Here is a 27,522-nt window from a genome sequence, read left to right as displayed (position 1 = left end):
TTTTATCATTGGTTTATGAAAAATTTCGGTACTTTAATGGCTTCCATCACTAACTTTCTTAAAAGGGGAATTTTTAAATGGACACCTGAAGCTGAACAAGCCTTTTAACTGATTAAAAAAAAAAATAGCCAAGCTCTCGTTCTTAGCTTACCAGACTTTGAAAAAATATTTGAGGTAGACTGCGATGCATCCATATTGGCATAGGAGCTATTCTTAGGCAAGAAGGTCGACTTATTGCTTACTTTAACGAAAAATTAAATGATTCTTGATCTCGATATTCAACATATGATGTGGAATTTGATGCAATTGTCCAGGCCCTGAAATTTTGGAGATGCTACCTTATTCAAAGGGAATTTATTTTAAACACTGATCACGAGGCACTTCGATTTTTAGGATCTCAAAAGAACTTAAGTAAATGACATGCCAAGTGGGCATCTTTCCTGCAAGAATACACTTTTCATTTGAAACACAAGGCTAGAGTTGTGAATAGGTTGCTGATGTTTTAAGTAGACGAACTCATCTTTTGGTAACCCTTTACACAAACATAATTTGATTTGATTCCTTAAAAGAAACATATGTAACTGATTCAGATTTTAAAGATATTTGGGAATCATGTCAAACTTCGGAAACTGATCTTTATGATCAGTTTATCATTCAACATGGATTTTTGTTTAAAGGAACTAGACTCTTTATCACTCGAAACTCTCTAAGGGAACAACTTATTCAAGAACTTCATGGTGGAGGATTAAGAGGATGTTTTGGCCAAGGAAAAAATATTGCTATTGTTGAAGAAAAGTATTTTTGGCCTCATATGAGAAAATAAATCATCAAATTTGTAAAACAATATAAAATCTATCAATCTTTCAAAGGAACAACTTAAAACACTAGCTTATATACTCATATTCCAATTCCAAATAAACCTTGGGAGGATATTTTCATAGATTCCATTTTAGGACTTTCTGTTACTGCTCGAAAATTTGACTTTATGTTTGTTGTGATCGATAGATTTAGTAAAATGGCACATTTCATTCCTTCTAAAAAAACTTTTAATGCTTCACATGTTGATGATATGTTTTTTATAGAAATTGTGAGACTTTATGGCATTCCCAGGACCTTCACCTTTGATAGAGATACTACATTGTTAAGCTATTATTGGAGAACATTTGGTCAAGTTTAGGAGCTACTCTTTAATTCAGTAGTGCATATCACCCTCAAACAGATGGACAAACTTAAGTTGTAAACATAAGTTTAGGAAACTTGCTTAAATATCTTGCTGGTGTGAAACCTTCTCAATGGGATTTGATTTTATCCAAAGCCGAATTTTCTTACAACAATTCTATTAATCGATCTACTGGAAAAACTCCTTTTGAAATCATTTATGGCTAGCCCTTTCCTCATGTTTTGGACCGAATTTGTTTACCCATGTCCAATAAAATCAGTGCTGAAGCTACAAAAATTGTTGACCAAATTAAATCGATCCAACATCAAGTCCTTGAAAAACTCTGAATGACAAATGCTAAATACAAAACTAATGCTGACAAGCACCGTAGAGAGTGTTATTTTCAAGAAGGTGATCTAGTTAGGTCTTATTTTCGACGACAACGCTTTCATGTTATTTTCAGATACTTCAAAAACTGGGGTCAAATGCTTACCTTTTGGATCTTCCACTTTATGTTGGGACTTCACCTGTGTTTAATGTTGCTGACCTTACTTTATATGATGGAAATTCAGTTGATTATGTGGATTTAGAGACCTTACCTGTTACTAGTCCAGTTCAAACCAAAGATGATCACATTGAAGATGTTATGGACATCAGGACTACCCGACCAAGCATGGAGTGCATAAACGGTTCTTGGTAAAATGGAGTGGACGTCTGTTGACAGATTGTACTTGGATGGAAGCTGAGGGACTTTAATCTCGCCATCTTGATATCTATCAACGCATTAGTGAAGCATTCTCATCAGGAGATGAGATTCTCCCACATGGGGGGAATTGATACATTCAAATGTTTATGTTTTTTTTAATGCTATTGTAATTTTAAGTTTTATTTTGTTTACCCGATGATGAAAGGCAACCGATGAACATGTGTGGTTTAGGTGCTCTTGGACATGTTTTTTTCTTTTGGTGTGCTAGCTTCTTTATGTCCTTTGTGCTTGGGTTGCCTTGAGTTTGTTAGTGAGCAGCTGAGCTGCCTCTTAGCCTTTTGGCTATTCGGTTCCTGATCCTTTCTTTCCCGATTTCTCTTGCTTTGGGTTGTTCGGTTCCTGCTCCCTACTTTCCCAGTTTCCCTTGCTAGGTTGTTCGGTTCCTGCTCCTTACTTTCCCAGCTCCCCTTGGTTGTTTGGTTCCTGCCCTCTGGCTACCCGGTTCCCTTGCTGTGGCTGTTTGTGTGAGGGTCCAACCGTGCTTTTTTTGCTTCTTTTTCTTTCCTTTTGGTTGGCTGTGGTGGGCGGCTGAGCATGGCTATTGGCCTCCCTTTTTTATCCTATTTATAATGGAATTTTGGGCCGTTTGAAGAAGTTTTGGCAGAGTGAAAACTAAGTAAAACCTGAGGGTTTCTTCTCTAGCTTGAGAGCTACTTTTTTCCCTTCTTGTTGCTTCTTCCAAGTCTTATAATCCCTTCCTTCTCTCCACAAGTTTCCACCCCATTGTATCCTTCTAAAAAAATTGAGTGGTGTTGGTTGGCAAGCTTTGTTGGGATTTGCCGGAGGAGTTGAGGCAGACGTTGGATTTGATCAAAGTAGCTGTGGTGGACTACTAGTTTGCATATTCTTGAGCATTCTATTTATCTAATTTATCAATGCATGTGAGCTGACCACTAGTTGGTTATTCTGAGGGTTGTTTGTTTTGATTTTCTAACTTATTAAACAATTTCAGTTTGCTTAATGATATTTAGAGACTTGCTTATTAAAGTTTTGAATCGAGTCGTGTTCTATTTTCTTTAGTGTTCTCCATTGGGCTTTTAATTTTCTATTTTCTTATCATGGATTAATTAATCTAGATGAATAATCAATTAAATCTTAATTTTTAACATATTTTAACATAATACAATTTGATTTAATAGTTAACCAAACTAAAATTTGCAATTAATATGATAATTGATTGTATAACTAGTATCAAATCATGTGCAAGAGGAGTCTGATAGATTTAAGCTTGCATTGGAGTTGCATTTATTCTAGGAACATTGATTTATATGAGAAGGTGTTTGATAGCCTTCAAAGGTTCAGAAGCTTGGATCGGTCGGGAGGTCAATCGATTTGAAACGCTTTAGAAATTATGAACAACTTAAATCTGCAATTGTTTGCATGTTTGGGCTTGAAGGTCAACTTGATGATCCAAATCAATCAGAATGGAAGCTTGTTTATGTGGATCAGGAGAATGATGTCCTTCTCGTTGGAGATGATCCATGGGATGAATTTGTCAACTGTGTTCGCTGCATCAGAATCTTATCTCCATCAGAGGTACAGCAGATGAGTCAGGAGGGCTTGCAGTTCTTGAACAGTTATATTCCATGAGAGCCTTAAGAAGAGAGCAGAAGTGTTATTAAACAGGAAGGGAGGCAGAATTGGGCTTGTAGGAGTTTATGATGTGAAGCCTTGACTTGTTTTATTTAGAGGAAAAATGGACAGAATGCTTCAATGTGTAACAGTGGGAACTGATATCCATCTATGTGAGGAATACCAAGAAGCACTTGCTGTAGGTGCTCTTTGTAATTTTTTCTCTGAGGCAATTTCATACATCATATTTAGATTTAAAAAAAAAAAAAAATAGCCTTCAACCACAAAATCGTCCAAGGTATATGTCAAACCCCAATTTGGCCTACCCCTAACGGTAAATCTGGAGTATAACATAGAAGGAAAATTTGAATATGTTCCTTCTTCCTAACAGCCATTCCGAGACACTACTTTCAGAATAGAGTGAGTAAAAAGAAATCTATTTAGACTCTCCTAATGTGCAAACCTATCAAATTCCATTAATAGTGGGAAGCATATAATGTCCCTTAATGAACATCAAATATAATTGAAGTAAATACAGAGCTATACTAAAACTTTTAAAATTTATTCATATACCCAAAAGTCTGTACTTCTAGCATTCAGATCTCGTTTTAGATCTTTTTATGCACCAAAAACATATTTACACCAAAAGAATGGTCATCTCTTTTTACTGTCCCAAGGGCTCCTTCCCATTTTCTGCAGTACAACTACTGCTAATGAGCCAAAGCTCGATGAAATACACAAATAATTTATAAGAAATAATAATAAATAATTAAGAAATGATTAACAATGCTAACATACTTAAAACACATATTAAAATACCATATTGAGCTTAAAAAGTGCTTAGTAGTATTATTCATTTTGCCAACAACTGTTCAACTTTTTTAAATAAGGCATATAATTGCTATAAGCTTTTGCACCTTTTTCAGCTTTTCAATTCAGGTTGGGTCCAGCCTCCCAACTTTTAGAATGGAAGATGTTTTCTTATTCAGGGTTGAGTCCAATTTCCCAACTTTTAGAATTGAGAGTGTAGGCTTATATCGTCGGGTCTTTTGCTTTTACTTGTGCGCGCCTATTCCCCATATGTATAACTTATTTCACTTTCCATATAGTTATCCTTTTTAGCCCTAATGACATTTGCTTTGATGACATAGTTGTGCTTTAACTGCCCTTTTATTGCCCTTTTGTTGCCCTATTTCTACCGTTTGCCTGCCCTTTAGCTGCCCTTTTGCTGACATTTTTGCTTCTGCGCTTTTGTTTCGCTTTAGCTGCTCTTTTACTACCCTTTTTGTTGATGCGCTTTAGCTGCCCTTTTTGCTCATTCATTAGTTTATGAATATTTTTACCTTTTATGTTTACGAAATCATTAACATTGATAAAGATTACTCTCTGCATAAACAATTTCATACATATTCGTCCATATCCATACAAAATAAACTAAAATACATGCGGTCATAAGCATAATAAAGATGAAGTACAATAATAGAACATTTACTAATTCTTGTAACCTCATTTGGGTGTCTCACCTCGTCTTCCAGAACAATAGGGTATACTGGTTCACCTAAAGTATTTCGATTCTTTCTCCTTTTGTATACCACTTGAATTAAACTCTTCTTCATTTCATTCAAAATTCTTCCCTCACTTCTCTTATCTCATTCTCCCTTCTTTTATTTTCTGAATTCTTTTTTTTCTCCACAACAGCAGCTTCACTTTCCCATACAGCCTACTGCTTGAGCTCCCTCTAGAGAATGTCGGGTAGGGAAAATGAAAACCAATGCAAAGGTTTTAACTTAAGTTTTATTATATAATACTAAACTAATACTAATGCTCTGTCACAAATTTTCACTACCGTAATTTCCTCCACTCCCAACCGTATGATTACATCCAGCCTCTACATGTTGTTTTAAGTAGATTTACTACAGTAATACATTTAAATAAATGCTTGACTGGTTTCTTGCAAATAGTCATGATAGCTATAGTAAATAAAATGTGAAATTGAAATTCGTATAACCAAGATGAAAATAGAAATATATTATTAAGCTCGTAGTTTAAATATGGATTTGCTGTTAGTTTGAAGAAAACTCATGCTTATATTTGACAAAACTTTGGGTATTATAGAATATAAGCATTTGTATAAAGTAGATTTTTTATCAAATCAGATTTTATAAATCAAATCCATTTTTTTTCAAATCAGATCTTTTTATAAAATGGATGAGCACTGTTGATCTGATCTCTAAACTAGAAAAAAATTGAATCGAAACATTGCATTAAGGGGAAAACTCTTCCATATTTTGGACAACTTCCCTTCCTCAAATTTCTGAAACTTTCTTGCATGCTGAATGTGAAATTGCTTGTAAATAGATTTCCTGGGAATGATAGTACTTGCTTAATTTACCTTAGAGTTAAATTACTGCCTGATGTTAAAAGAGTTGCTCTCTTTGCCTTCTAAAGCTAAAGAGCTTGGACAATTATATATATATATATATATATATATATTAGAATTGTTGGAAACACAAAGCCAGATTTTATGATAATTTTTTTTGTAATATCATCTTTTTCAATATATTGCAAGAGATCAATATTTTTACTAATCAAACATATACAAGCTCTTGACAAATAACTCTGCAAACTCAAACAAGTACAGAACAAGTCTCCAAACACTGTACAAACGACTCAACACTCTAAGCCAACTCTCAAAACAAAAATCCCATGTCACAAAATAAAAGCTCTCAACTCTCAACACAAATGACACAACTCTCAAGATTTTCCATGTACACACTTTAAGTGACTCGTGCATTTGTGAACTCTCTGAGTGGATACAACTACCATGTACCTGAAAACAAACAAACAAAAGTTAGTACATCACAAATAAAAATTAAATATTGAAAAAAAAATTAGCTACTGCAAGTAATGTATTGAAAATCTTGTAAAGCAAATATGCTAGAAAACAATTAAAACACTAACGCCGATGTCAAAACCCGAAGTGTCAAACCCTAAAGTGTATAAAATAATAAAATCCCTAGGCAACCTTGTTTAAAAGAACTTGATTGTAAGACACACTACTTGACAACTTTCAAAGTAAAGTCGTACGCCCGACATTTGGGGAAAGTTTTAGATAAAATTGACTAATGCCTATCCCCCAATTAAAACACCGATTACTTCTAATAGAAGTCATAAGTCCAACTTTTGAGGAAAGTATTTAGGTGATAGCACAACCTTAACCTCTCACCTATGAATCCTAGTCTACAGGGCTTGGTTGTATTACCCACAACTCAGGCCACTTAGCTAATTGGGCTAGGTCGTAAGACCAATTATTAAGAAACTTCTAAGGAAGCAATACGACCTACCCAACTGAAATCTTCTAGCTACCCTTAGTAGAGGCCATATGTCCTATTAATTGGGCTGCTTTTTAATGAAAGCCATAAGTCGTTACTCAAATATAGTCACATGCATATCTCTTATTGAAAAATCAAGGCAAAAAGCCTTAGGAGAGAATTTCATCTTTAAATAATGCTTTGAAATACAATAATTATGATACTAAGCCCATTTTGAAAGCATGTGAAAATTCTATTATAAATTCCTCAACGAAACACATAAAAGCACCGACAATTATTCAATGCACTGGGCATCCTAGTCTATAATATTTGATTGTAAGACCTGCTGTCGGGCAACTTCTAAGTGAAGTCGTAAGGCCCATATTTTAGGAAAGTGAAATAAATTGCAATGATCCTAAACCCAAACAATTAAATCCAAACAAATGGATAACTTAGTCTAAAAAAGTAAGTTATAAGACTTGTTTTTCAGTCTACTTCCTAAGAAAAGTCATAAGACTCACCCAAATAATTAAAACCTTCGGACAGCTTTGCTGTAGAGTTAGGTTGTAAGACCCATCTTTGGGCAACTCATGAAAAGAGGTGTAAGTTCCACTCCAAAATAAACCTACAGGCAACTTCTAATGGAGTCGTAAGACCTATCGACCAAATTAATTTTTTGGTATTCTAATAGATGTAAATTAAAAAATTCAAATAAAACTAAAACTTAAATCCACACCTAACCACTTTAGTCTACTCGGGATCCCTGAGAGGTGATATTCCATGACTGCTAATCAGATTCCTTAGACATTACGGCCAGTGAGTGTTACTGCTGGTAGACTCAAACTATCGTATATCCGGGGCAACAGAATCATGGGATCTTGATCAGGTTTACCTCCATTTTCTCCACAATTGAGACTAAATTACCTAAAATATATTAATTCTTAATCGAGAATTCTCTCTTACGTGTTAAAAGTGGTAATTAATTATGAGTACTTGCGCTCATGGGAAGTAAGGACCCTAGATCTAATTAAACTTTCACACTACCCTCCGGGAAAATCTGGTTAACTACAATCTGACTTATGGAAAATGAAATCCTATAATTACAAAGCAGGATTCATGCATTCGTGCCATTTTTCTTGAGACAACAACCATAAACCCTAAAAAATATAAACAGTATCCCTAAATTCGAAACCTTAAACCCTGAACCCTAAAAACCTTAAACACTAAAACCACTAAACCCCTAAAACCATAAATTATATCCCTAAATCTTAAACCTTGAAACCTAAACCCTATTCATAAAATCCTAAAAATTAAAAACAATAAAAACACTAAACCCTAAAAAACCTAAACACAAAACTCTAAACCCTAAATCCTATAAACCCTAAACCCTATCCCTAAATCCAAATCCTTAACCACCCTATCCCTAAATCCTAAAAACCATAAACACTAAAAATACTAAACTCTAAATCCGAAAACATAAACCCTAAAACCCTAAACAATAAACTCTAGACCCTAAATTCAAAATCATAAAAACTCTAAACTCTAAACCTTAAAACTTAAACCCTAAACCATAATCCCTAAAACCTAAACTATAAACCCTTTGTATTTATTTCGTACTCAATGTGTATTTAATGTATATTTTATGTGTATATGATGTGTATTTTATGCGTATTTAATGTGTATTTTATGCGTATTCATTGTGTATCAGATGAGTATTTGTTGGGTTATTACTACGTTTTTGCTTAAATCCTAAACTCTAAACATTAAAACTCTCAACCCCAAATCCCTAAACACTAAACCCTTAAAACCCTAAACTCTAAATACTCTAAACCTTATACCCTATCCCTAAATCCTAAACCATAAACACTAAATCCTAAAACCTAAACACTACAAATACTAAACCCTAAACCCTAAAAACCCTAAGCCCTATCCTTAAACCTTAAACCATAAACACTAAATTCCAAAAACCCTAAACACTAAAACATTAAACCCTAAAAACCCTAAATGCTATCCCTAAATCGTAAACCTTAAGCCCTAAACCCTAAACACTAAAAACCTTAAAGTCCTAAACACTAAAAACACTAAACCCTAAAAACCCTAAATACTAAAAACACTAAACCTTAAACCATAAATACTAAACACTAAAAACCCTAAACACTAAAAACACTAAACCCTAAAAACCCTAAATACTAAAAACACTAAACCTTAAACCATAAATACTAAATCCTAAAAACCCTAAACACTAAAAATACTAAACCCTATCCTTAAACCGTAAACACTAAACCTTAAAATTAATGCTGAAAGAGTAAAGCTAGCTATTGTAGGTAAAGCAAAGTTTTAGAAAATAGGTAAAGAATAAACAACAGTGCTAAAGTTGAGTGACAAACTCTGTAGTAGAAAAAACTACGAACACAAAATAACAAGACACTAACGCTGATGTCAAAACCCTGAATTATGTAAATACCTAAACTCCTAACCTTGGCAACTTTCAGTGAAGGTCGTAAGTCTAATTTTAGGGGAAATCTTTAGGTAAATTGATCTAACCCTAATACTTGAAATTCTGTCCGACTTCTAATAAAAGTCGTAAGTCTGATCTCTGAGAGAAATGTTTAGGTAATAACATAATCCTTGACCCCTTATTTGGGCATCCTTGTTTGTAGGGCTTGTTTGTAAGACTCACCAACGGGCCACTTAGTTACAGGGCTAGGTCGTGTCTTTGCGCTACTTAATAGAAGCTATAAAATCCACTCATACCCAAAATCTTTGGGCCACCTCTAATAGAGGCCGTAAGACACACTATTAAGGCTACTTTCAAATAAAAGCCATAAGCTTTAACCCAAATTCAATCACATATACAACTTTTAAACAGAGCTATAAATTCCAGCCCAAACCAAATCAAATTAAAATCCACATTTCTCCACTTTTGTTTACTCAGAATCCCTTAGAGGAGGCAACCCATGGCTACTAATCAGATTCCCCCGACATTACAATCAATGGTTATTAGTGTTGGTAGACTGAAATCCACGGTATACTCGGGATGACGGAATCATGAGATCTTGATCGGGTGTACTTTCATCGCTCCATAACTAAGATGAAATCACTAAAACACTATTGCAGATTTTTCTCATTCCTTGCACAATCTAAATATATTTCATCTTCAATCCAGAATGCTCTTCTAATGCGTTATGAGGGGTAATTAACTATAAAGGCTTGCGCACATAGGAAGTATAACCCAGATTTTAAAAAACCCTTGCCAGAGTGAACACTTCTACAATGAAAATTCTTCAATAGGATAAATTCTCTTACTCACCTTGTCAATCAGGTAGGGTTGTAATTCCTAATATACAAGCTTTGAACCCTTTGTACAAGGTCATGTTTAAAATTGCATAATAAAAGGCATGCCTTGTCACGCCCTATGCAATTTCAACCAAAAAAACTTTGAGGCACACGGCTCGAGCTTATCATGCGAGGCATATACCTCATTTTGGTTGGTGCGCGTCTTGAGGCATGTGTCACCTCACTATTGTGAGGTGTATGCCTCAGTAATTTTTTTTATTATTTTAAAAAAACTTAAACCTAAACTAAATCCACCTCTTCGTTGCTGTCGACTTCACGTTCATTCCCTTTTTCTATAGCATTAAGCCCGCTTACGGTTTTCTATTGGTTTGTTATTCTTGTGTTGCTATATGTAAACACAATTGGAACACATATAATTAACTATACACAGACATGATAAATTTTCTAACAACATTAATGATGAATTTCTTTGTGTATATTATGTACAAAAAGAGACTCAAGGATGAAAACTTGAAGAAGAGTTGAATGATGACGAAGTCCTTTTGATTTGTTGATGTAGACAAAATGGGGGGGGGGGTCAACTCAAATCCAAAATAAGTTCATTTTGGCTTCCCTTGAGTTTACAAGCTCAATGAAATTTGAGCTGAAATTTAACTCATTTATGAGCTGGTCTTTAGTACATTTATTGAATTAAGGGTTAGCTCATTATTAGCTAAGTTTTAGTTCATAGTTATCTTTTAATTAATGAAATTTTTATTATAGTTTTTTATGTCTTAATTTAAGTTGTCCCTTTGGATTCCAAAATGGCTTTTGGGATCCCAAGGAAGTTTGTTTTCCTATGCCTTGGCTCCTTGGCTTCCACGGGTTGGCTGTTTTCATGCCGTGGCTCCTTGGTTCTCACGGTGGCTGCTAGTTTTCTGAACTGGGGGCTTTCCCGTGGCTTTTGGCGCCTCGGTTCCGTGCGGCCTCTTGGGTTCCCGCGGTTTCTTCTTCGGTTCCCTGGCTGGGTTGTTTTTCCGTGAAGTTGGAGGTGATTTTCGTGGTTGTGCTGCTGGATTCTTGTGAGAATTCAATGTTGTGTATTTTTGTATTCCCCCTTTCATACCTATAAATATGAGGGGTCTGTAATGTTTTAAAAAAGTGATATTTGAATTTTTGGAATAGAAATCTGCGGATTTTCTTAGAGAAGCTTGCGAGCTTTTTCCACCTTCTTCTTCTCATCTTCTTTGGAAATCTTGCGAGCTCTTTCCACCCTTCTTCTTGGCTTCTAACCTCTTTTGTCTCTCCGCAAGTGACCACCTCACTTGTATCCCTCTTCTATAAGTAAAGCAAATTTAGGGCGTCTTTAATTTCGATTCGAGTTTGTAAGTCGTTTAATTTCGATTTGTTGTTGTCAGTTTGTTTTTATTTGTAAGTCTTTCTTTTATTTGAAATGTAAGAGTTTGCTCGTCTTATTACGAGCTTGTAGTTAGTTTTCCTATTTCTTGCCGGTGGAGGTCCTCGGGTCTCCCATCCCCCGATTTTTTGCCTGCATCATTTGGTATCATAGCAAGTTAGGAAGTCCTAGGATTTGGTTGTCAAGTCTTGTTTAGGTTTGTCAAGTTTTGTTTTTGTTTTTCAAGTCAAGTATTGTTGTGTAAGTCTTGTCGTGAGTCTTATTGTGAGTCTTAAGTTCTTAGATTGGTGAGTCTTGAAAGTATTTTGAGTCTAAGTTTTTTAGATTGAGTCTTTTTTTTGAGTCATTTAAAGAATGGAAAACAACAAAAATTTGGATTCATTCATGGAAGAAAACAATCCTGATGTCCCTCTTCCACTAGACAGATGGGTTCCAACTGAAAGTGATTCAACTGATCCGCTTCAAGACCGATTATACAAGCTTCAATATCACATGATCTTATGTGATCAAAAATTCGAGAAGTGAAAATCATTTCTACAAAGGCAGTTCGAGAAAGAGCAGGAAGAAATTTTGAAGAAATTTGAAGAAAAGATCAAAGAGTTGGATGCACCGTCTTCACCTCCTCAAAAGAAACCAAAGCTAACTCATCGGGAGATGAGTTCTCAAGAAGGGGAGTCTGATGTAGACAAAGGGGGGATCAACTCAAACCCAAAATAAGTTGATTTTGACTTCCCTTTAGTTTACAAGCTCAATGAAATTTGAGCTGAAATTTAGCTCATTTATCAGCTGGTCTTTAGTTCATTTATTGAACTAAGGGTTAGCTCATTATTAGCTAAGTTTTAGTTCATAATTATCTTTTAATTAATGAAAATTTTATTATAGTTTTTTATGTCTTAATTTAAGTTGTCCCTTGGGATTCCAAAATGGCTTTTGGGATCACAAGGAAGTTTGTTTTCCCATGCCTTGGCTCCTTGGCTTCCACGGGTTGACTGTTTCCATACCGTGGCTCCTTGGTTCTCACGGTGGCTGCTGGTTTTCCGAACTGGGGGCTTTCCCGTGGCTTTTGGCGCCTCAGTTCCGTGCGGCCTCTTGGGTTCTCGTGGTTGCTTCTTCGGTTCCCTGGGTGGGCTGTTTTCCTGTGAAGTTGGGGGGGGGATTTCCGTGGTTGTGTTGCTTGGATTCTTGTGGGAATTCAATGTTGTGTCTTTTTGTATTCCTCTTTTCATACCTATAAATATAAGGGGTTTGTAATGTTTTAAAAAAGTGATATTTGAATTTTTGGAAAAGAAAGCTGCGGATTTTCTTGGAGAAGCTTGCGAGCTTTGTCCACCTTCTTCTTCTCATCTTCTTTGGAAATCTTGCAATCTCTTTCCACCCTTCTTCTCGGCTTCTAACCTCTTTGGTCTCTCCGCAAGTGACCACCTCACCTGTATCCGTCTTTTATAAGTAAAGCAAGTTTAGGATGTCTTTAATTTCGATTCGAGTTTGTAAGTCTCGTTTAATTTCAATTTGTTGTTGTCAGTTTGTTTTTATTTATAAGTCTTTCTTTTATTTGAAATGTAAGAGTTTGCTCGTCTTATTACGAGCTTGTAGTTAGTTTTCCTATTTCTTGCAGGCGGAGGTCCTCGGGTCCCCCATCCCCCTGATTTTTGCCTGCATCATTTGTGAGGATATTTCATCGTATTATGAGTAGTTTGTACAAGATGAAGTTGAGGTAACATCAATTGAATTACAAGAAGAAGATTTGAATGGTTGCTTCTTTGATATTGATAGAAATAGTGTATCTGCATCCACCATAATCCAATTTGTAAATCCCTAAAAATATTGATCATATGCGTCGCACGCATTTTGATGCGTCATGATGAAATTAAGCAAAATTTTGAATTCGTCGGAATTTTGACACAATTAATTTTATTAAATTCTACGTGAAATTTTGATCGAAACGGTATAAAGAACTTATACTTAATTTCGCGCGAATTTAAAGTTAAAAATGGACGAAGATTATTTCAATAAAATTAAAATGCAAATTTTTAAATAGCCCTCCAAGGCCATAAGGAAAAATTATAGGAGAATGGTACATGCGTCTTTTTCCAGCTACCTTTTTCATAAGTCTCTAAGGGACCGAAATATTCAGTTCCTTTGTGTTTCCTTTTGTCGAATAGGAGAGGGGGAGTGGACGTGAGAAGGGAGGTGGCTTGGAGCTTCGGCGGCTTTCGGGGAGCATTTGGAGGGTATGTGAAGGGGAAAGTCTAAGGAAGAGTCAGGTAAGTTTTATACACCAAAATGCCTTCATTCTCCCTAGATTTTTTTGGATTAAAGTTTTAGGGTTTATCCAGAACATCAAAGTTTCGAAGATGAATGAGTAAAGAAGGTTTCTAATTATGAAATTTCTTGTTTTCCCCAAAAAAAATTTGGATTTTGAAAATTAGGGTTTTTTCCAATTTTTTTTTTTTCAAAATGGTTTTATAAGAATGATTCCTAATGACATTAGAAAGCCTCTTATAAGGGTTAATTAAATTTCAAGTTAAAAAAATTTAGGGCTTTTCCTAATCATGAAAATCCTTAAATATTATTATTTCAAATAGACTTATGACAGATTTTAGAGGTGAGAATTAGGGTTTTTGCACAAAATTTCATTTTTTATAATTTTAATTTAGATTAATTCGGAAATTACTTGTATTTTAATTACTAGTTAAGTGTATGATATATATATATATAATGAAATTAGCAAAAAAAGGGTTCCCAAAAATTAGGATTATGAAGAAATCCAAAATTAGAAAGTAAATATAATTAATTTTGAATTGGTAAATGGTAAATTTAGGAAATTTAAGAAAACTTATGTGTAGGTTCTTATGATTTAGGGATTTAGTAAGTTTATGTGATAGAAGCATGTGACATTAAGTGATATGTTATATTATATTTTTTTTAAGATATTGGATGTGGTAGAGGGAAGATTTTGATTGGGTAATCGGCAAATTGCACACAGCGGTGAGATAGGTAAAATGTATTTGTTTTCAATTCAAAAAATTTTAACTGTATTTTTCTACGTTTTCAAATAACCATCTTGTGCTTACAGTTTCTAAATTATTTATCAACTAATATCTTTCATGGCGTAATTGCTCTTTTATTTTATTTTCAATATTTTTTTGTTTTATACAGTGATGATTTGCAGACACTTTTACAAGTACGAAGGTTCCTTGACAGTGGAGATATTATGCGAGGGGAAGCCCTTCGTGTGGCTTCCCTTCCTTGTAAATCTCCAAACATTGTTGAAAACAACTCATACCGTGTTGAGACTACAGGTTCTGTTGTTAATCTCAACTCCAGTGTAGCACTGATATACTTTTATTGTTCAAGGCTCCCTTCTGATGGGTGCGTTTTTTCATCATTCTGTACTCTGTTATTAGTTATTATTATGTTAACTTTTGTTTCATTTATACGTTTTTTTATAATGGAATACTTTACTAGCCCTTTTTGGTTCTATTTTAGGTATTTCAAACCACTCCCTCGTTTTGAAATTGATGAGGATTCAAACACTTGCACTTTGCACCTTCCAAAAAGTAGTCCTTTACAACCTGTTAAAGTTGAGGGTACACGTAACATGGTAAGGCAAATTGCATGTCTTGAAGCATGCAAGGAGCTACATCAGATTGGTGCTTTATCTGATCATCTTATACCTGTGATTGATGAGGCTACGGAAGATGATAACAATGGCGGTAAAATTTAATTTCTTAGAAAAATTTCAATGCTCATATTTTATTTGTTGTCAACATAACTTTTTGTCTATTATTGACATATAATTCTTTTCATTTTAATTGTAGCATATTAATTGGTAATGAACCGTTTTCATTGCATTTGTTTTTTATTTTACTCTCACCAGGGGATGAAACATGCAAAGTTGAAGAAGACTACTATTTTCCTGGTGAGCTAGTGAGTTCGTGGTCATCATTTTGTAGTGTTGGACTGTATCATTGCTACAAGGTTTCTATGAGTTCAGTTGACTTTGAAAATTTTAAGATCGATATCTTCCTTGTTGTGAAGTGTGATTTAGGGTCTGATTTTATTTCTAATTCATTCAATTTGGAGACTTCCAGTGGTTCTATACTTGTACAAGTTGATTATTTCGGTTTTATCCATCTTGACCGTGACCAGGTAAGATATTTTTCATACAATTTCTTAATGTTATTCACTAAATCTTCTTCGCTCCTGTGCTTATTTGACCTATTAATGCCTTGAGGCTTTGTTTGAGCAGTAGCCTGGTTGAACTTTTCTTGTATATTTGGATGATGAGTTGACACTTCTGGTGCTTATGTATGCTTAGGAAATTATATTTTATACTAATTTTGCACTTTTTTCTTGTGGGTCTAGGTCTTTAGAGCTCGAAGGTTTCAGGTTTCTGTTCTGAGTCTACTGATTCACCAAGATTATGATAAATTCTTGAGGTCACTTCGTATTTGCACAGAGGATGGATCTGAAGCCGTTGTTTATTTACTCATTCCTTCAATCATTGGAGGAGTTGACTGGGCTTGCGTTGATTCACCTGCTTTCTCTATCGAGAATAGAATGCAGCACCTTGAGCACTGCTGTTCTAAAAAAATTGTGGCTCAGCTGATACAGATAAAAAATGGCTGCATTTGCCGTTGTATGTTGCATCACTCTGTAGTTTATACACCTCACAATGGACATATTTATTGTGTTACTGGTATTCTTGATGTAATGGATATAAATTCATCTTTTAAGTTGAGAAACGGAGAGATCACTACATATAGGAAATATTTCCTTACTCGGTAATCTATGTTTTGTTATTGAATATTTTTTCTGTGGGCATTTGCATCGTTGATGTTAAGATCTTTAAAATTTTATTTATTTTTCTTCTTTTGTGAATTTGTTTGTTCACGTCAGCTATGGTCTCAGATTGAAAGCTAAAGGGGGACCGTTACTGGCAGCCCGAAGGCTTAATACCGTGCAAAATTTTCTTCTTAGACGCTTCTTCTGCAAACAAAGAGGTATGGAGAAAATGAAAATATTATTTTCGGATGTTCCTGATATTACAATCTTCGTGGAGAAGTTTAGTTATTTTAATGTGCAGATTTTTAATGAGTTCCAACATGCCAATCCAATCATATACATCATTTGAGATAATGTTTTAATGTGCAGCTTTTAACCTAGAGTACTTTGAAATGAGTCACAGCATGCCAATTTAACAAGCATGTTGGATTTTTTGTTCTTTTAATGATAGTGGCATAAAAACTCTGGGAAAACATTAGCTAGTCACATATTGTTTGTTTATCTATGTAACAGCACAGCTAGCGAGGTGAAGGGTATCAAAGTCAAACTTCTTTTAAATTTTAAGTTGCACAAGTATTGTTGCTGTACTTCGAAGTTTGTGGCCTTTGCTTTTTAATGTTTGGCATAATGAGGGAGAATAATTCTTTGTTAGAAGTCATAACTTAAACGTAGTCACTGTATTCCTTGTCTTCGCTGTAACATGCTTAATGAAATCACATCAGGAAAAGAAAACTAGAAAATTGTTGTATTCCCAGCATTTCCCTATGTTTTAGAATCAGCATTTTGATTGGTTGTAGAATATTTGCAAATTTATCCTTAAGTCAGTACTGGAAATGATATTATGGAAAATGAAATTTCATAGTTTAAATGCATGAGGCATGCTTTCAACTTTTCATAATTACGTGTAGCAATATCTTAATTTTGTAGGTTTTCGTGAGTTAATGTTTTAGGTTGTGTCAGGATAATATTGGCGTTTGAATCCAAGTCATCCCAACAGTGACGTACAATATGATGAAATGCGACAGAGGATAACATAGATAGAAACTCATAATGTTTCTTTGTGATATCATAGATACAATACGGTGAGCACTTCTCCTTTACCCTGCTTTCTCCTCGTGTGATGTCCTGTTTCTTAAGCTTGGGAAGAGCTTCACGTTGGTGGAATGTACCATCTCGTAGGATAAAAGCAAATCCAATGTGAGTATTAATGGAAATCATATCAAGATATATTTTCAAAGGCTCCTCCTAAATATTACAAGTAAATAAAGGTGTGGGATCTAAAAAATTGCCCCCTAGCTTTTTTTTTGAGAGAGCGTGAGTGTTTCCGTTTCAAATTTTTGGATGCTTTATTAGGTTTAAGATAAGACATTACCTCGAGATTTTGTCCTTGTTTTTTTTTTTTTTGAGGATTTCATGATTTGGTTTTAGGTTTCTCATAAATGCAAACACCTATAATTAATCATCCTTCCTGGTGATGCGCGAGAACTTTTTTGAGGTTACTTGTTAGAAGCTAAGTTCTTAGCATTTAGTAGCATCAAATTGTAAAATCCGAAAAATATTGATCTTCAACGTCGCACGCATTTGGATGCGTCGCGATGAAGTTAGGCAAAATTTCAAAGTCGTCGGAATTCGATGCAATAAGTTTTATAGAATAGTACGTAAAATTCTGAGCAAATCGGTATAAAGAAGCCATATTGGATTTCACATATTTTGGAAGTTAAAATTCGTAGAGGTTTATATATGACAAAACTACAAATAGTATTAATACGAAATAATGCATGTAAAGGGGCATTTAAGACTCTATGCTATGAACCCTATGCCCCCACTCTTATTAGAGGACCGAAATACATTCGGTCCTCATTTCCTTCGTGCGGCCAAACCGAGCTGTAGAGGGAAGAGCAGACGGGTTCAAGGCGAAGGTGCTAAAATCACGGTCTAGTATCAAACTAGCAAAAAATCTACAAACCTTCAATGAGCATCCTAGTCTATAGGAGTAAGTTGTAAGATCCACCAATGGGCAACTTCTAAGTGAAGTCGTAAGACCCACATTTTTGAAAAATTACTAATAAAATTATAATGATCCTAAAACCCAAACAATTAAATTTAAATCTTCGAAAATTCTCGCTTATAGGGTTAGGTTGTAACACATACCAGCGGGCTACTTCTAAATGAAGTCGTAAGTCCCATACATTAGGATTTTTTTTTAAATGAAATATATCAACTCTAATAATCCTGCAAATAACCATGCAACTTCCTAAGGGAGGTCATAAGACCTAACTCAAATCTAACTAAAAAATAAATTTAAACTCGGGCATCCTAATCTAATAGGATTAAGTTGTAAACCCGCTATCAGGCATCTTATAACTGAAGTCGTAAGCCCCACATTCTAAGAAAATTGCTAAATAAATAGCAATAACCCTAAACCGCAAATAATCTTATTCAAATCAATGGTCATCTTCGTCTAAAGGATTAAGTTGTAAGACCTAATTTCAGGCAGCTTCCTAAGAGAAATAATGTCCTACCCAAATAATTAAATTCTCGGGCAGCCTCACTATAGAGTTAGGTTGTAAGACCCATCATTAGGCCACTCATAAATAGAGTAATAAGCCCCAATTCCAAATTTAAATCTTCTGACTATTTTCTAGGAAAGTTATAATCCCAAACTAAATCTAAATTCCTGAGTTACTTTCTACAAAAGCCGTAAATCCCAATCTAAATTTAAATCTCTGGGCTACTTTCTAAAAAAGTTATAAGATCAACTTTTAATCAATTTTTTGGGTATTCTAATAGATGTAAACCCCAAACTCCAAATAAAAATTAAAACTAAAGCCCATGTCTAACCACTTCAGTCTACTCGGGATCCCTGAGAGGAGGAAACCTATAGCTGCTAATCAGATTCCCTGGACACTACGGTCAATGATTGTTAGTATTGGTAGATTGAAATCTATGGTATACTTGGGACGATGGAACTATGAGATCTTGATCAGGTTTACCCCCACTTCCCCCACTATTGAGTCTAAAATCACCTAAAATTTATTCATCCTTAATCGAGAATTCTCTTACGTAGTAAGAGGGGTAATTAACTATGAGTGCTTACGCTCATAGGAAGTAAGGACTCTATATCTTTAAACCCTAACATTACCATCAGGGGAAATTTGGTTTACTACAATCTGACTTAAAAAAAATAGAATCATAAGTTGCAAAGCGGGATTCGTGCCATTTTTTTCTTGAGCGAACAGATTTCTGGCGACTTCGCTTTGGAATACTTTTCTCCCCATTTTTGGATAAAAAGATATAATTAGTCTCAAATAACAAAGCATTTAAAAATAAATATAGATGTTTATTCAAAACAGTTTTGTGTTTTTTTTCAACAGAATTCAGGTTGACCCTAATCCCTGTAAGTTATGTTGACTGGATGATAATATGATGCATGTACAATCCTTCATGTTTGTGAACTTAGGTGAGGGAGCAAGAGTGCAGTTCCCTCAAGCTGTTATGAACAGCAAATTATTATGTCCGATCACCGGACCTAAAAATAGGTGTGGACATTCAATTAAAATTTGCCACGTCGCATGCGCTTTTTGACTGCGCTTTGACTGTGCTTTAAATACGCTTTGATCGTGTTTTTTTTTATTGCACTTTATATGCCCTTTTCCTGCGCTTTACCTGCGTTTTTGACGCACTTAATTTAAAATAATATTTTATGAGTATCCCGAGATACGTCCGATGATCGGACGTAATAATTTGCCGTTCTGAATATAGGCTATGCTGGAGCGACCCTTCAGTTCAGAACTATTTCTGAAGTCATACAGCTCCTACAGTTCTTTCCTTAGAGTACTGTTAGCGTACGTACTGCCAAAGGTGTCGTTAAGAACCATACTATTGAAGCTGTTGATGTGAAGACTCCCAAGAGGGCTTCTGTATTTTCAAGACTCTCCATGGCACCTGTTGCTTCTCCAGTGATTAAAAAGAAAGTTTATGATCCCAAGCTGCAATCTATTGGTGTGAATACAACTGGTTGGAACATAATTCAGGATGAAGTGCCTGAAGAGTACAATCAAGTTCCCGATTCAAGTGCTAAACTTTCTAGGAAAGCCAGAAGGAATGCTAATGCTTGCTTATGAGCTAATGGATGGGTGCCCGATACACTTCTAGAGTCATCACCGCAGTTAGAGGCAAATATACCCACTAGTACTAGTTTTGAACCATTAAAGTGGGTAATGATGATGACAAAGGAAAATTAAAAAAGTCTTTCTGGGAGACTTAACGTTAACAGCGATAACCACTGAAGAAGGAAGAATCTGCCTCTTCTAAGAATACAAAATACTGAAGACTGTCAAAGATAGAAATCTACAACGAAGACTGAGGAAATCTGTTACTGAAATTATTTCCTCAAATGCGGTTTATCCTCAGAATAACAAATTGTCAACAAGACCTTATAGAGTAGAGTTTAGTTGTCCTCCCTACTACCAAAATCCAAGAGAATTCTGTCTTAATATAGGTTGATACCCATATTGTAGAAGAAAATAGTTAGGAGAGCCTTCTGATAATTTACATGCAAAAGTCTATAATAGAAGATATGATAAACGAAGGCCCCAACCATCATATCACGAATCTAGCCATTCAAAGTTACATTCCGATGTTGGTGGTCAACAATATGTAACTCAGAGAAGACAACAAGTTTGGGTTCCAAAAAGACCCAAATATCCTCGAGCTCAAAAAGATAATCTTGATAAAGAAAATTTATAAAGGGCGACTTAAATCTCATGTCCAGAAGTTGTCCTTTAATAAAAAGATTTCTGTTGATATGATTACACCAAAAGAGGAAAGTTGTTATGTCTATAAAGAATCCCCCGACTCTCCAGTCATATATTGGAAGCGGCGGTCCCAACTTGTAGAAGATCATGAGTTGGATGATGATGATTACTATGATAATGATGAAGTGGAAGGGTGTGTTGGTCCCATTGGCATTGAAGTTGTCCGAATGGTTGATTATATACCTGATTGAGCTAATCTGCGATATACTCGGAGAAGTGCAGCATTGAATTTGCAAAATGAAAAACAACTATGAGAAGACCAAGAACAAGCAACAACTGTGAATAGAGCTCCACAACTAGAAGTTGGGGAGGAAGAAACTGAAGTTGTAAAGAGATTGTAATTAGAAATACAATCATTGCAACAGAAGAAAGATCAAGAAATCCATCATTTAAATGCTCGTCTTGATGAGATGAGTAATATGATGAAGCAGTTGTTTGGACAGCTTGGCATGATGGCTACTAGTCAACCAACCGTAGCAAATTCTCAAGGGAATATTCAAACTCTTTCTGATGTGGTGCTCACTTCTAATAGAAGATTAGAAGAGTTACTGGAGCCAACTTTGGTAGCTTTTAAGGAAGATGAAATGGTCAGCAAATCTAAAATTGAGAATCTCATCAGTCAAAAGGTTAAAGCAGCTATTGCTTTTGAAGCTTTTGAAGCCTTAGTTGGGAAAGGTCGTCCATATCCTGTAGAATATGACCAAGAGAAGTATCCAGAGGGGTATATAGTGCGAAAGTTTAATTTATTTGACGGCACTGCAAATTTTCGTAAAAATCTGGCACAATTCAAAGCTACATGTGGAAATAAAGGAGATAATGATACTCTGTTACTATGTCAATTTATTAGTAGTTTAACAGATACAGCTTTTGAATTGTATGCTGAGTTATCCAACGAGTCAGTAAGAATATTCGCCAAATTAGAGACGATGTTCATTAAAAGATTTGTTAGTGCAAGAAATAAGGTCACTATCACTGATCCCGCTCTTGAGAAAAGAAAAAGAGATGAATCAATCACCAAGTACATAACCAGGTGGAGAAATCTCAGCATGAAATGCGAGTAACAACTCACTAAAAAACATGCTGTCGAGTTATTACTGGGAAACATAGATGATTATATGGTTCCATATCTGGCGATGACTACAAACAATACATTTCAGGAGTTACTCGATCGTGTAGCCAAGTTTGAAATGTTACTGATGAGGACATCGTCAGCATTTTCGACGCCGGAGATCGACGGCCACGAGCATGACTTGTATTTTGTCATTTTATGTAGTAGCGTATTTTATTTTAAAGTTTTTCCATTTTTGCCCTTATGAGCATTTAGTCGTTTATGTAGCCCGGAAGGGCATTTGTGTCATTTCTCATTTTTTTTTTCATTTTGGCCTATATATATGAGGCCTCATGTATTGTAATTTTAGTTTTGATGAAATGAAAATTTATTCCCCTTTGTTCTCTTTGTGAGTGCATTCCCGTAGATCTCTTAGTGAGTTCAACGGGAAAACTAGATCTCTCCGTGAGTTCTAGATTTCGTCCCTAGATTATTGCGTGGAGATCAAGCGTTGAAGAAAAGTGAAGCAAGCGGAATCCAAGCAACGGAATTCTACACATTTGATGTTAATTTGAAATTCAAAAAGGGCTGGATACGTTGGCATATGAAAGGAAATTTTTCCTTTTATGAAGGATTGAATTCCCTACAGGATTTAAATAAAAATCTGCTATTTAAATCTGTGGGGCCCACTCCATTAATCCCCTCTCCCCTCTTTCTTCTCCTTCTTGGCCGACCCATGCATAGAGCCATTTCTCTCTCCTAATCACCCCATTAACTCCACAAATTCAGCCCCTAAACCCTCTCCATTAACCGCCCCCTCCTCATGGAATTAATTTGATTTGCAAACCGTATCCCTCCAATTAATTCCCCCCAAACCCAATTCCTGCAGAAATTCCTGCACCTCTCTCTTGGATTCCACCATTGGCCAACCTTCTCCACTCCAAGCCGCCACCCTCCACCGCTCCGGCCACCATCCCAGAACGACGATCTTAGATTCCTGCTTCCTCGGAGTGACCTCGGTTCTAATGTGGAGACGCTTCTTCCGCTGAAGCCTAGATTAATTGAGCGCATGGGCTCCAAAGGTGAAAGTTCTCTCTATTAAATTGTGGATTTTGTTCACCGTCGTAGTTTTACAATTTGAACTTTGCGTTTTCTTAAATTGTTTGGTTTCTGAAATTTGCTCATCTTTGTCTAAGCAAGTTAAAGCCACGAATTCTAATGATCACTCTCTTATTATAAACGATAATTTTATTTTGGGTTACTAAGTTTTAATTGATCTCTTTAATTTCTTAAAGTAACTCCTCCATCGCATGTACGTTTCACATCAGTTACCCAAGCCTAGAAGTGCCAACTTTGATTATAATAATAATCCGCCAGGGAAATGAAAACATATCATGATATTTGATCCAAAAAGAAGCGAGGTGAAACTACATTCCCATCTTCCTTGGATAAGAAAGAACGGAAGATTTGATGAATCCACCAAAGATGCTCAAACAAACAAGAAAAAGGTAAAAGCCTCTTACCTTGTAGGAAAAAAATTAACAAGCAGTATTCTTTCAAAAAGTAATGTACGTTAAAGATTTTCAGGCAAACACTAAAAATCGGCCTTCAATTGTCAGAATCTCGCCGACCATAATAGGCTGGCATGACTGATAATCCGAATTACTGTTCGTATGATAGGATTTCATATTCAAAGATTGGGTCGAAAGAAATTATCAGAATGATGAACTTACACTGTCTAATTGTGTTCTTGTCAATCCTAAGAGAAAGAAAACCAATGTTATCTCCTCTATACCCTGTCAAAGCATAGAGAACGAGAATGAAAAAGCACAACAGGAAGATGAATGTGGTTGGGAGACCTTTATTTCAAAGAAAATTAAACAGATGATGCATGTTTTATTGGCCATTGAAGGCATTCATCATAAGAGTGTGTTAGAATTGAAAGTTGAACCAAGACTCCTTTCTTTAAAGAACCCAGTGGCAGGAGGGTCCGGTTCAAGCAAGAAGAAACCTTTGAAATATTTCAAATATGAAAAAGGAAAGAATAAAACTAAATCAAAATCTTAGAAAGAAAAGAAGTTAATAAATCAGAAAATTGTGATTAAAAAATACATGGACTCCATCGATTATATCAGCAACCTCTAAGGCGTCCTATCAAGTTAGAGGAATATATGGTTAATTTATTTCTTGACTCGGAGTCAGCAAAGGAAGAGAGCATACTAATCAAAACTTGCCGAGTCATAAATCAACGAGGTGGAAAGGCTACAAGAGGACGCAATGCACCTCTTGCTATCTATAAAGCTGATGTGAAATGCTTTCTAAGGAAGCACATTGTACACCTGAACTATTCATTGATTCGGATGAAGAATTACATTTTCCCGATGAAGAAAGTGATAACAAGGACATCTAGGGCCAATCCTTTGAACTTTGGGGAACTTAATACAAAGGCGATATTTCACATTATTGATTCCAACACATCATACAAAGCACTTCTTGGAAGACCATGGCTCCACGAGTATGGTATAATCCTTCAACACTTCATCAATGTATGAAATACATTCGATATAATAAATAATATCGCATTGATGGTGATGAATAACCATTCTTTGTGCGCGAAGTCAAAATCTACGATGATACCAAGTACTTTATAGCTCAAAAGTAAAAAAGCAATGAATTTTAAAAAATTCAGGCTCTTACACTAGACAAGATAAAACTGGAAAAATACCAAAATAAATCAAAGCAAATTTGTTCAGTGCCTAATTTCGATAGTGATACCGAAGAGGATGATATTTCTACAACTTTCAAATCCTTGATCATAGGGAAAAGAAAGAATGAACTATTAACTGTCCCTGTTGATTACGAAGTTAATCACACAAACAAGGTATGATGTTCAAGCAAACCGACCATTGAAGGAGAAGAATTCCTTTATCAGCCCAAGGGTACTACGGAATCTCAAGAGGAGGGAACCTAGGACCCAGTTCCATACTAAGAAATTACAAAAAGTATCAGTTTCAATAATAATGGTGTCTAAAGAATAAATATCTACAGATATCATCAAGATAGTGCCTATGCCGGCGGCACATTCCAAAACATTCACTACCTCGCTAAATACAAATATATAAATGTTAAAAAAAATTTATGTTACCTCCAAAAGAGGTTTCAATGAACGTGGATTTATTTTCTATGAATCAAAAGTAACACCGCATCACATTACTCATAAAATAGAATGCCAAGATGATTGGAAATATGAAGATATGTTGTTAATCATTCCTCAATATCGTTCACCCATTATGAGAAAGCTGATAGAAAGGAGAATCTTCTTCATGCATACACGCAAGCAAGCTCGTTACTTCAGAAAGCTTCGGCATAACAAGCAAGCACAAAAGCCTATTGGCAATGGTTTGTCTACAACATGGGCTCTTGGATATGCTCGACATTCATATCTTACATGAGCAGCATCCTATCATTATCTTGAGTACCCTCAACATCCATGTTAACCTATGTATAAACTACACAAGAAGGGAAGACACCATAAATCCTGTGTACATACCTCAAAATCATCGGGTCCTCGAATCCTGCTGAGGCTGTGCCGATTCAGCGCCGTCCGAGATCGCTTCCAAGAAATCTCGCGGTTCTACAACACCTCGATTCTGCTTCTCTTAGCGTCCATAAATAGAGGCCGAAGGGGCTTTGACTCCCCATTTCTCTCCACATGCGAAATCCCATTCGTTGCGAATCCGTGCTTGTGTCGACGTCCCACGTGAGCCGAGAGAGAGAGAGAGAGAGAGAGAGAGAGAGAGAGAGAGAGAGAGAGAGAAGCCTTCCCCTACCTTGCTGATCGAGCTTCTTCCTTCGATCTCCACCCTAGCTGGAGCCCTAGATCGGCCTACCTCCATCCGCTCGATCGACGACACTTCCTTTCTCGTCGGATCGGAAGTCCGGCATTTTGATCGCAGGAAGCGACGAGAGCTCGCTGTGAAGACTCCTCCCTTGCCCTTTCTTTGCCCGATTGGAAGCCACAGCAGGAGCTCACTTGTCATGAAGGTGGCTCTCTCCCTCACACATGCTTCTTTGGCCAAGTTACCTAAAATGGAGAGTCTAACTCTCTGTTGCTTAAAACATAGAGTTTAACTCTCTGTTAACAGAGAGTTAAACTCTCTTTTTAGCATGATTATGCTTAATCATATTTATATTTTGATTTATAATTATTTTTAAATTAAATATATTAAATTATATATTAATTATAATTAGTTTATTATAAAATTATAAATTAAAATTATTTATTTATAATTAATTTAAATTAATATAATTAATTATATATTAAAATATAATTGATTATAATTAATTTTTGATTAATAAAAAATCTGATAAAGTTATGATTAGTTTTAAATTAAAAATAATTAATTAAGGATTAAATATAATTAATTACATTTTTTTTATTTAATTGTAAAATAAATCTAATTAATTTTAAATTAAATATAATTAATTATAATTAGTTTATCATTAATTATAAATTATGTATAATTAATATATAATTAATTATGAATTAAATATAATTAATTATATGTCAAAAATAATTAATTATATATAATTTGTAATTAATTATGAATTAAATATGCTATGCCTCGATATAAGTGCCGACGTCACCGCCAACCCCGCGAAGGTACGAAACTCCCTAAACTCAGATTCTTGCTCTCAAAGTTCGCAGCGCACCAAAAAATTGCCTATGCATGCCTTTATTGCGCGTGGTGGGATGGGACCCTGGTGCGGCGCCTACGACAAGGTGGGTGATCACCTAAAAACCCTACTTCATTGTTCGTGGCGGACTGGAAAATTGCCCATGAAAGCCTTTATTGCGCGTGGTGGGATGAAAAACATAAATAATAACCGCCGCGTGTCTCATAAACACCAACCGTGCATGTATTGGCGAGTAGGAGGCCTCTTGGTTTTTCCCCTAAACGGGGGAGACGCCGGGAGGTTGCCGAAATTTTGTCTGAAATAAGACAATGACTTGGAACAATTTGGGACTTGTGGACTTGATTCAATTGACCTAAATGAACTTAAGCTCAAATAAGTTTGAAAATATAAGATTTGAACTTACATTTGATTTGAAAATCAAATGATAAGAAAGAAGAACTTGAACATGATCTTGTTCATTTGAACTCAAGCAAGTTGGACTATATGGACTTTAATTTGGACTTGAGTTTGAATAATAGAGCAAAGGATTATGCTTGGGACTTTAATTTGGACTTGAATTTGACTGTTTTGCATGGAATTACATTGAAATGCTTAGTTTATCACCAGAAGTGGTAGTGCATAAACTCTCCATCGATACAGAAATACTGCCTGTTAATCAAGCACCATGGCG

At 35.4% G+C, this 27,522-nt stretch overlaps 1 protein-coding gene across 1 annotated transcript in view; it reads left to right on the top strand.

Annotated features, from left to right (window-relative positions):
• Positions 1 to 10,908: 10,908 nt before the first annotated feature.
• Positions 10,909 to 27,522, top strand: part of LOC110110705 (endoribonuclease Dicer homolog 2a-like) — a 96,098-nt gene continuing 79,484 nt past the window's right edge. The window contains exons 1-6 of the mRNA XM_020842300.2: positions 10,909 to 11,123; positions 14,661 to 14,873; positions 14,991 to 15,217; positions 15,382 to 15,653; positions 15,870 to 16,288; positions 16,404 to 16,507. Of these exons, the coding sequence (XP_020697959.1) occupies positions 10,909 to 11,123; positions 14,661 to 14,873; positions 14,991 to 15,217; positions 15,382 to 15,653; positions 15,870 to 16,288; positions 16,404 to 16,507 (1,450 nt within the window). The remainder of the gene's footprint in view (positions 11,124 to 14,660; positions 14,874 to 14,990; positions 15,218 to 15,381; positions 15,654 to 15,869; positions 16,289 to 16,403; positions 16,508 to 27,522) is intronic.

This window comes from Dendrobium catenatum, unplaced genomic scaffold, assembly GCF_001605985.2.
Source record: "Dendrobium catenatum unplaced genomic scaffold, ASM160598v2 fragScaff_scaffold_1250, whole genome shotgun sequence".
In the NCBI taxonomy this organism is placed as follows: Eukaryota; Viridiplantae; Streptophyta; class Magnoliopsida; order Asparagales; family Orchidaceae; genus Dendrobium; species Dendrobium catenatum.
This window is presented reverse-complemented; position numbering and strand designations above follow the sequence as displayed.